Raw genomic sequence first — 11,403 nt, 5'->3', positions numbered from 1 at the left:
GTTCCTGAGTCCCTATTGAGGCATACGATAAAGATGTCCTAATGATCCTAAAAGGCTCTTTATGCATTTACCACCGAGTTACGGCCGGTCGGGCAGTTACCAACGGTTGGACAGTTATGTATCGTTATTTACCACCGGAAGACACGTATTTACCATCGAGCTACAGCCGGTTGGGCAGTTATAGCTGATCAGTTGGGTAGTCATGTTATGATATGGATAATAGTCTCAATGAGAGGCATTAAATATATAAGTATAATTAGTATGCATATCATGGAACTCAATGGCACTTCAGAGGTTCAGGTTGATTTTTTATATCTCTCTCATTAATGTTGGCTTATTATTATGTTTCAGTTCTGCCTTGCATACTCGGTACACTATTCGTACCGACGTCCTTTAGTTGTGGACACTGAATTCATGCTTGCAGGTGTAGGTAATTAGTTTGACGAGCCCTCATAGTAGATGAGGTTAGCATTCAGTGAATGATCGGTAAGGCTCCACTTCATTTGGAGTGCACCTGTGTCTACAAGTCATCGTGTCAAAGTTTTGCTACAAACTTATAGGTAGGCTGGGGTCTTGTCTTGACCATCTTTCGATGTTAAATACTCTTAGAGGCCTTGTAGATACAGGTTTATTATGTATAGTATGTCAGAGGCCTTGATTGCCCCTACGTATTCATGTTTTGAGTACGATGGTTCGCTGATACAACGTTTGCTCACTTACAGTTATACATTACGAGTTTTGTCCATGTTGGCCCATGATAGTTACAGAAAAAATGAGTCCATCCAAGTCGGCCTATGTATATTCCAGTTTTCATCGAATGATTATGAGTTACAGAGTGGTTCGCTCGAACCAATACGACACTGGGTGCCAGCCATGCCTCCCCAGGTTGGGGCACGACACTCCCTTCCTCCCAAAGTAAGAAAAGAATATTACTATCTTTCAATTTCAAACAAGGCAACAATCAACTTTGTTAAAGAAGCATACAAAATATATTCTTTGGAAGCACTGACAATCAGATTGGGCTGAAAAATTGGACTAGAAAGTCTAAAAGTAAAGCGGAGCCCAAACAGATAGGAGAACATTCCACGTTATATGGGACATGGCCATCTATCAACAAAAATTTGCACGACTTGTCCCCCAAAGGGACCGGTCTTGGCAGAATGTCTCCGTTTTTGATGATTTTAGCGGAATGTCCCTCTTTTTTACTTGAACACCACAATTCTTTAAATTTTTAAGCTTAAAATTCTTATTTGGTGGCATAAAATAAAACTTAATTATTTATTATTATTATTATTAAAATCGTTTGAACATTATAATTTATGCTTAATTATTTAGTTCAAACATAAAAATTTGGTGATTTACTGTGAAAATTTCAAAACTCCATTGTTGGACCTTAGAAAGTGTCGAAGAAGACAAAGTGAGCCTTTTTGATTTGGTGTTATTTGACTAAATTGTTGATTTGGGATTATTATGCTGGTATTTGGAAGCTTTGTTTTAAATTTGAGATCATTTAGAGCAGATTTGGGTCGTTTAATTAAAATTAAAGTTGCAAATTCAAAGAAAACTATGTTAAAACAACCCAAAAAAGTATGCCAATCAGATAGACTTTGATGAACAACTTAACATATAGGTAAAGAGAATATAACATTAACTCTACCTACCTGATAGAGAAATCCCTGAAGAGTAGAAGTATGACAATTGGGTAGATTTCGACGAACAACTTAACAGATAGGTAGAGTAATAATAACATCAATTCTATCATTCCGGTGGAGAAATATTGAAGAGCAAAAGTATGACAATCGGATAGACTTCGATAAATAATTTAATCCCATAAAAAAATCCCTAAATAGATGTGTTCAATTTAGGAGTCATTTTTTAAATACCACCAATTTTGAAAACATACGGCTAAGACCACCCAAAAAAATCCATGTCAAGAGGAAAGCAAAGCCAAGGCTGCACTAACTCTGAGGATTACAAAGTTTACAAGAAAGTTTCTTTTGGTATATCACGGAATATACTTTCTTAATTTTTTTCAAAAAGCCATTTTTTGATATTTGATTGTCATGATAAATTCCAAAAAAAAAAAAAAAAATCTACCAAATGAGGAAAATAATTGTTTGTTGTGCTTTTACGCGGAATTCAATTTGCTTAGCAACTATCTTAATTCTTAATATCATATCATTACTTAATACTAATTCTTTTTTTATCAAAATACTATCAGATTTACTAATCATATTATTAATTTATAATAATTATCTTTTTTAAAAATATTTTTCACAATCCAACCAAATACTCTAAAAAATATTCAATTTTGCAATAAGTAATAACCAAATATATATCATACTATATTATAAGTGTGAACATTTTAGATGAAGACTGAAATACTAAAATATCCTTATAAAGATGACACTCTTTCCCTTCTATTAAATATTATTGCTAGATTTCTTTTTGGATAGAAATGTAAATACTCATTATAATAAATACCATATTAGATATAAATTCTATATAATGAATGTGATGCAATTAGTGAACATCCACTATAATAAATACTACTAATAAAGTTATTTCTTAAACATCTCATGCATGGATAAAAGTTTTCTAGAGCTTGCATTTACGATAATTCTCCGTTTATTTCTCTTTAACTTAAATTTTCAGATTTTTTATGAAGAAACTTATTTTCTTATAAATACAATCATGATTCAAAACGTTTAACTATAATGTATAAATTAAAATAAAATAAAATTATATATTAATAAATAATAATCATGCTTTCTAATCTCTTCCCCGTTTTCTAATTAATATCAACAGAATTATAGTATTTTTAATATATATATATCAACCGAATTAATATATTATATTATATCCGAGAACTAGTATTTAAAAAAAGTAAAAACAAAAAGTGGATAAGCAAAGCTAAACCGCTCATTTATGTCAAACCTCTGAATTTCTGAAACACATACGAGTAGGAGAAGTCAAAACTTCAAATACCCAAATCCCAATGCAAAATTTAGCGCCAAGAAAGCAGCAATGCTCTCTTTTGCTTTACTCCATTCCTCTTCTTCACCAAAACCACAATTCCATTTTCACTACAAAAATCAAATCCCCAAACTCCCATTTCAATCCCTCCATTTTTCACCCTTTACGGTATTACCCATAAAATTACAGAGCAAACCCTCGTTCTTGAGCTTATCATCATGTTTTCCATCTTCTACTTCTTTGATTGGTGACGAGTTTGAGGTGGAATTGGGCCGATTACTGACGCTATTACCGGAGGAGATGCGGCGGAGCGTTAGCGAACATCCAGAGTTTTGCTACTTAATTGAAGTGGTTATGGACTTGGGTCGTAAGCCACTTGCTCGCTTCCCCTCCGGCGATTTTATCTTGTCCGATCATCCAATAACCCTAGATGATCTTCAACATGCTATATCCAAGGTCAAAATCAAACAAATATAAATTACTGCTACTTGCATGCTACAGTACCAGTAACTGATTTAAAATTGCAACTATGGCTTCAATTGAATTAGGAAGGCTTTGATTCTGATTAGGGCATGCCAACTCTGATGAGCTTCACACACAATGAACCTTTGATTAAGTGTGTGTATATATATAAGTGTGTACACATATGGTGGCCCACACCAGGGGCTAAATTGTGAGTTCGTTGAAACCACTAGCTTTGGCTCAGACCCTGTATATGTGGTAAAAACTTCACTAACTAAGTACAAATAACTGATTTCGAACCCAGTAATCAAATGAGTTGTGATTAAATCCCGAATTTGAACCGATAAAGGTCAAATACTGGATCTCCCTTTGGTGCATGTGTGCTCACATATATACTGAACCTTTGTTTGAGTGGAAACATTGATATTTTGCCCGATTGTTTTAATAAGTTACTTTTAAAGTTTGGTGTCTTAATTATATGCTCATAGACTCAGGCGTTCTTTTATACCCTAATTGAAGTCAGCTATTTTAGTAATTTAGTTGCAGACTCAATAGTAAATATCACCCTTTTCTTTCAAGGAAATGTAATAAACGTAGTTGTTGATAACAATTCACCTGGTTCCAAGGCAGAAGGTAGTACTAGTAACAATTGGTTAATACTAATTTGATGGTTTCTCATATTACAGGTTGGTGACTTTGCAGTTGATAATAGAGCTGGCATTAGCAGAACTTTACACCGAATTAGTGCTATTAGAAACCGGAAAGGTGCAATTATTGGATTAACTTGTCGAGTTGGTCGTGCACTATCTGGAAGTGCCAACGCATTGCGAGATCTAGTTAAAGATGGTGCTTCTCTGTTGCTCATTGGTCCTCCTGGAGTTGGAAAAACAACTATTATCAGGTTGGGCTTCATATGTGCGCTCATCTTATGCCATTTGATCTTTCATGTGCAATGGCATGAACCATAGAAACATTCCTGCTGTTTAACCTTGATTCTCCTCCTCCTCCTCCTCCTCCTTAATGTTAAACATTGCCATAGCATATCTGATTGTGACATTGGAAAGAAAGTAATTTCATATTGCTTCACATTTGGCCTCAATTTTGAGAATAGGAGGAGGTGATACCTAATAACAAACAGGGGCGGATGTAGGGTGCTAGTTATGGGTTCAGTTGAACCCATAACTTTCGATGTTGGGTAAAAATTTAAGAACAAAAATTCATTATAATTATAAAAATAGTAGATATGAACCCATAACTTACAAAATATAATGGGTTCAATTCTAAAAACCTTAAAACTTGAACCCATAGGGTTTAAATCCTGGATCCGTCTCCGATAACAAAGGGAAATAGAAATCATTCTTCGAATATGTCCAATTCCTATTCAAACTGGATTTCATTTTTTGGCAAGTGATGCTACACAACACAGCTGCTACCTAGCTCCTTCAAGGTTGGAAACAGGTTGTGTTTTCTCATGGTATGCATGCGTAGCTTGAAACCAGTGAATAGCTTGATTCTTGATTTTATATCAGGTCTTTGCCAACCCTGTGTGTGAAATTTTCTTGTTGGCGGAACAAAACAGGTTTTTTGCACTTTTTGAATACTGTGTGGTGGGCCCGTTATCAAATTTGTATGTAACAAACAGCTGATTATATTAAATATTTTCTAGTTTCCTCACAATGCAATTCTTTTTACTTCTTCATCTCTTCTTTCTTTCTGCATTTTCGAAGTCTTTGTGGGCATATTTGGCTAGAGTTTTACATCTGAGACTAGTCTAGACACGTGCTCTTTGTTTATAATGTAATTTAATGGAATGATGCGGAGATGAAGTTGTGAGAAAATTTATGAAATCCGCTCTTAGTTGGGGTGCTTGCATAAAGAGCCATTACCAGTTATTATGCATATCTTATCCATCTATTTGCATTTACTTCAAATGAGTGCATTTCTGAACATTTCTTATTCAGGGAATGCTTAGTTGTGTATTATGAATGTTGCTTTTGAATTTTGTGTCATCTTGCATTTCTTCCTCATCGTCCCACATTTCTTTCTCAAAAATGTGATGGAAGGCTGTTAAACATTCTGTCAAGGATTCAGCTGTCTGTATGTGGTTATCATTGTATCTTCACGCCCACGTCGTCTTGCATGCTTTCTCCTCTCATTTCTCTTTGGACTCTGAGACGTAGAAAATCCTTCAGTTATAACATATATTGATAATTCCACTGCAATTGTGCATGTTGCACCCGCTGTCACTATCAAACTTTTTCCATGAGATTCTGCAGACGAGTATATAAGGATTCCTTTTTATTCTCCTAGGGACATAGCCAGGATGCTTGCAAATGATTATGGGAAGCGCGTAATGATTGTTGACACATCTAATGAAATTGGCGGGGATGGTGATATACCTCATGCAGGGATAGGTAATGCTCGCCGGATGCAAGTTCCACACTCTGACGTGCAACACGAGGTAGGAGCTTGATCTTTCACTCAGTTAGCAAGATGAAAAAAAATTATTTTTTGAAAAGCTGTGTTGCCGCGACCGCTGTAATTTATTGTTGGATGAGGAATTCCATCTTACCACATTGATGGAAGCAAAATTAGAACAACATTTCCTAGATGAACCACTTTCCTGAGGATACACCTGGTGTGTGCTTTGGGTGGATCTGGCCTTCCGTTAAATGAGTGGCTCCAAATGTGAGCCAAGTGATCATCGATCAATGAGGATTGTTATTTACTCTAATATTTTTGTAGGTGCTGATAGAAGCAGTGGAAAATCATATGCCACAAGTGATTGTAATCGATGAGATTGGTACTAACCTTGAGGCAATGGCTGCTAGCACCATTGCACAACGAGGAATTCAGTTAGTTGCAACTGCTCATGGAGTAACAATAGATAATTTAGTGATGAATCCTGCTTTAGAGATGCTGGTTGGAGGAGTACAGGTAGTTATTGTTTAACAGATAAACCTTTTCCATAGTCAGTTGTTACATTTAAACATTGGGGCTGATGCTTAGTAAATGATGTAAAAATGCTGTTATATTATGCATGGATGAGCATGTGAATTTCTCAATGAAACTTCTCTTGTTACTTCACAGTAGTAGATAATAGAACGTCTATTTCCAAAGAAGCTAGTCAGATGTCTAGGGGCATCCAACTGTTCATAATCGTACCAGATATTATTTTCCCCTTTCCATATCTCATGAGTAGTGTGCAAAACTAATATCACTGCAATAGGTGAACCAATGCATTCTCTACATTGTCTATGCAATTGCAACATGAGCGGTGCACAGAGGGTGAGTAAAACAAAAGAAAACTTAAATCACTGCAATAAAGTGAACCAATGTATTTCTTTATCCAAAAAAGAAAAAGTGAACCAATGTATTCTCTACATATCTATGCAATGGCATCGTGAGTGGTGCCTGGAGGATAAAGAAACAAGACTAAGCGAGAAACTGAAGATAAAAAACAATAATGCTTAAGGGCATCTACCTTGCTATGGTGATTGTCTGTATCTTTTATAGATGGGGAAGGTGTAGTGTTAATAGTTTATTTCAGTATCACATACTAAAGCAATAGAACTTTGGAATCTAGTGGAAAAGTTGGTTACAAAGGATGATGCCAGGTCTAACTCTATTATTCCAATGCCATAATACCATTAACGAGATGGTGTGATTCTCTACTCATACACTATTGGACGATTTAGAAGCTGCTCTTTTTCAGGTTTGTAAAATAGTTGCATTCATTTATTTCTTTGTCAGAGTGTAACACTTGGCGATGAAGAGGCAAGCAGGAGAGGTGTTCAGAAAAGTGTGCTGGAGAGGAAGGGTCCATCAGCTTTTAGCTGTGGGGTTGAGATAATCTCCAAGGCAGAACTGAGAGTTCACCCTGATTTAGAAGCAACAGTAGATGCAATTCTTGCAGGTCTTTTTCTAGTCCTCCCTCATCTCCTATGTCCTAACAAAATAAGTTGCTGATAAATAATTTCGGAATGCTAATTGGATGTTGTCTGCCATGGTTTTAATGTCATGTTGAGAAGGCCGTTACCCAAGATATGAAACCCGCAAGATAAATCCAGGATCACAAGATGAAACAAGGGAAAGTTCATCCACCCAAGCACCATTTGATGAGAGGAATGAAGTTTTGGTTGAAGATATTATCCAGATGAATGGAGGTGTACCTGGTTCTACCGAGCTCATCTCGGAAACAGATCCAAGCATTGAAGGAGGGTCTGGTGAAAGTGAGAATGCCCTTTGCATTTTTCTTTATGGGGTAAGATATTACGATTCACTTCCTCCCAAGGAAAAAAGAATGACATCATAACTCTGAATATGTATAAATTTGGTAATAAGTAAAATCTCGGTCTCAGAATCTGTTCTCTTAGTTCATATTTACTGCCGAGCTTGTAGTCATATGGTTAAAGGGCCTTTAGAAGAGAATCAATTTCCAAAAGAGTTGAATTACTTCCTAGTACATGTTGGTTCTGCATTAGCATATTATTGTTATTTAATTTGCTGCAAAGTTCAATATCTTTTAACTTCTTTCTAATAAACCTAATTTGATAACTTCTCCAGTATACTTACTTGCCTTTGCCTCTCTTCTCATGTTAAGGTCCCACATACCCCTTTTCCTATGCGTAAAGTGCGTGGCCCCAAAAATGAAGAGTAGATGTATCGAGCGTGAATGATTTTTCTTTTGGTTGACTATCCAGATTTTTTTTTTCAAATGGCCACCATTGTGGTGGAGGATTGAGGCCGACCCTAACCAGATTCAAGCCCATCAAATATTTTTATTCAAAATATTCCTGGAAAAAAGAACTTCATGTTCATCACGTCTAAACAAATAGTTGCTGCTAGAGTGTAGTCAATCCTTGTATGTGTGGACAAGAGGGGAGGTTCTTCTTTGCTTTAGCTCATTAAGATGTCACTCATTAAAGTAATTGTCAAAGACTAGTTTAAAATTGTAGCGCTTCCTCTTCAAATTTTATACTATCATTTACACTTATCAAAGAAAAAAAATTGTATCATTTATTGAAGCATTTGAGTTAATCTGATAGGCATGTTGGGCGAAAATAGTGGCACAAGTCTCATTAGAAAGCTCTTTTTTCAGTGCTGTAAGATTCTTAACGTTTATGAGTATGAGGGAAAGTAAGGCATGGAATAAGAGATTCTTATGAAAGAAAAAAATAATAGAAGAGAGGAAAAACTGCGAAAAAAGCTTCCCTTCAGCTTCTATATGAAAACTTCTCGTGGAACTCATACTTGAGCAGGTATTGTAGATCTCAGAGGCGAGTGTGATACAAGGGATAAAACAGTTAAACATCGATGATGCCATTGAGTTTACTGATAATATCAGCGAAGCAGATGTGTTACTTGCTCTGCAGTCCAAGCTTAAGAAAAACTCTCGGATTCAAGCAGCTGCAAAATCTCACGGCATTCCGATTTATATGACAAAGGTATTTGTTAGAGAGAACTTGCAATATCTCCTCATTGAATGAAAGTTCTGAAGAAAGAAGGGAAAAACAAGATGAGTTGTTTTATGCATTATCTGTTGTCTCTTTAAAGTTCAAATTCACTATCCTTGTGCCCTTTATATGAAAGTATCTTTCTCTTTTGCAGACAAGCTCCTCAACGCAGTTGGCAAAGGCTATAGAGGCATTAATGGATGATTTTGCTGATGGCTTTGAGTTTCTCGAATCTGAAGCTAAGACGAATGAGTCTGAAAAGATTGATGCGTTGGAGGTAATTTCCCCTTGTATTCTTTTTTCTAGTACTTCTTTGGAAAAAAACAAATTCGAGAACTCTAGCTGCTAACCTCCATCAATATGATAATGGGCATTGCATGATAAAGCGGAGTGGTGACTGACCTTAAGTTGGCTTTTAAATTTTATGATGTATTGCTAATTTTCGCTATCTGGAAAACATGGAGGTTCCAATGAAGTCAAATGGTGTCGTTGGCCTGAAACATATCTACTGTACCATCTTGTCATGCTGTGTGAGGACATCTGAAATTTGCAGTGAAACAGAAGATAAAGTGGACTTCAACTTAGGACTAACCAAGTCTGTGTTTTCATTTCTTTTTGATGAAAAAAGGGTCCGTGTTTTCATTTCAGACCAAGACATCTGCTATTTGCAGAAGAAAAGAGAGAGTTTCATTTCAGACTAATGTTTTAAATGTTTGTGTGAAGTGTCTTGTTGCCTAAGGTCTCATCTGAAGGTAGAGCATTCAACAAATATATTATCCTACTAGCTAGAATCTAATGCAGAATGCTGAAGGAGTGGGAGCATTCAGATTAAGGTCATAAAGCGCTCTATCATACACTGTCAATTTTCCAGAGGAATTATCCTTTGCAAATTAGACAAGCTTAATTAGCCAACAGATTAAAAAAATATCAACTTGCTAATATTCATCCAAAAAAAGAATCAACTAACTAATCTGCACAAGCCCTTTGTTTTATTAGGAAATGGAGCTTGTCACCATCCACATTTTGCACTCTAGTTACTAGAACTTCATTACTGTTAAAACTAACTTGTAATGCTTCTGGATGTAGTCGTAAATGGGTATGGGCTTGAGGATAATGTCTACATGTAATGTTTAGTTCATGATAATTATTGCTTTAATCGAAATTGAACCGATATTCATTAGCTCAACGAAATAAACAGAAGAAACAAAGCAGAAAAAGAAAAAGAACTAATCAGCGAAGAAGGAAAAGAATGGTTGCTACCCTGATGGCTCCAGCATTGTATTTAAATAATCTTCTATTGATAATTCCCATCTGTCCTGATTAGTTATCTATGTTCTCAGATAAATCAACAAATAATTTAATTACTGGAATTGTTTTAAAGCCGTTAGTGGATTTTGCAGGAGGCTAGAATAGGCATGGAGCGTGTAGTAATTCCAAAAGGGGAACCTGTTGAGCTACTCCCTCGGCCTTCAAATATTATATTGCTTCAGAAGGATCTTATTAGGAAGTACAAGCTAAAATCAGAGCGAATTGGAACAGGAACGGATGTAAGGCTTCGAATTCTCCCTTTCTCCGGTGCACCTGATGAAGACAGTCAGGATAGTGAAGGAGTTGATGATGAGAGCGAAGTTGATGAATTATTCAGCCCGAATGCTGAATCAAATGGATCTGCCTTCAGGGTGGATAGATTACCTCTACTACCTGAGTAGAAAATATGTTGTTTAGTTTTAATAGCAGTTTGTCTCTAGCAGAGTAGAAATGTCTATATTTCTCGAGTCTTGACCAGCGCACCTTACACAGTGCATCCCTCAACATCTATTGAGCATACTCTGAATAAATACAAATGGTACAAGTTTGGTTTTGAATTCTGATATTTTTTTATTATGGTCCTCAATTTGTTCGAATTCTCAGCCCTTTACTTTATAAACTCAAGATGTAATTTCAACAGAACTGCCCTTCCATATACTAAGACGGTTGCTTCATCTGCTTCTTTAGTAGGACTTCTTTCACGCTATTGCGTGAGCTCCTGAATATGAAGAATAATCACATTCTTGAAAGGATTAAAGGGTTCCTGAGCTAGGTTCCATGATCCCCGCGTTCCTAGACAGGCCTAAATGCATGAATGAAGTTTCAAATTCTCAACCCTTGTGAAGCTCAAGATTTAATTTTATAAAGCCAATATTTCCAGATCAAGTAATGAACCTTTTGCAGGAAGAAGCGAACATAATGAAGTTGTAGCATGGTTGGTTTCTGAAGTAAAGGTGTCAAGGTTTAAACTTGCTTTAAACTTGCTGTGTAATTTAGTGTTAATTCAAATATTAGTTCTCAATAAAACAAAGAATATGAGTTATCCTAAATGTATTAGTCAAAAATAGACTCGCCACGTGGATCAATTAAGCTTCAATGTGTCAAGTTATGATAAAAGTAAAAAATGACGCGGATAGAATGTAAAGAACACTCGAAGCTAAATACCATACCTATTAGTTTCGGGACTGATCATCATAAAATA

At 35.9% G+C, this 11,403-nt stretch overlaps 1 protein-coding gene across 1 annotated transcript; it reads left to right on the top strand.

Annotated features, from left to right (window-relative positions):
• The first annotated feature begins 2,905 nt into the window (after positions 1–2,905).
• Positions 2,906–10,759, top strand: LOC107804663 (protein SEEDLING PLASTID DEVELOPMENT 1). Its single transcript, XM_016628586.2, has 9 exons — positions 2,906–3,432; positions 4,125–4,339; positions 5,749–5,899; positions 6,184–6,375; positions 7,192–7,354; positions 7,470–7,702; positions 8,709–8,885; positions 9,049–9,171; positions 10,295–10,759. Exons 1-9 carry the CDS (start codon positions 3,028–3,030, stop codon positions 10,601–10,603), a joined length of 1,968 nt encoding a protein of 655 aa, XP_016484072.2. The 5' UTR covers positions 2,906–3,027; the 3' UTR covers positions 10,604–10,759.
• Positions 10,760–11,403: the final 644 nt, after the last annotated feature.

This window comes from Nicotiana tabacum, chromosome 21, assembly GCF_000715075.1.
Source record: "Nicotiana tabacum cultivar K326 chromosome 21, ASM71507v2, whole genome shotgun sequence".
In the NCBI taxonomy this organism is placed as follows: Eukaryota; Viridiplantae; Streptophyta; class Magnoliopsida; order Solanales; family Solanaceae; genus Nicotiana; species Nicotiana tabacum.
Note: the sequence above shows the minus strand (reverse complement) of the source record. Positions and strands in the feature narration are given on the sequence as shown.

Coding starts and splice junctions, on each gene's coding strand:
- LOC107804663 (XM_016628586.2), top strand. CDS start 3,028: ATGCTCTCTTTTGCTTTACTCCATTCCTCTTCTTCACCAAAACCACAA. Junction 3,433..4,124: donor TTCAACATGCTATATCCAAG/GTCAAAATCAAA, acceptor CTCATATTACAG/GTTGGTGACTTTGCAGTTGA. Junction 5,900..6,183: donor ACTCTGACGTGCAACACGAG/GTAGGAGCTTGA, acceptor ATATTTTTGTAG/GTGCTGATAGAAGCAGTGGA.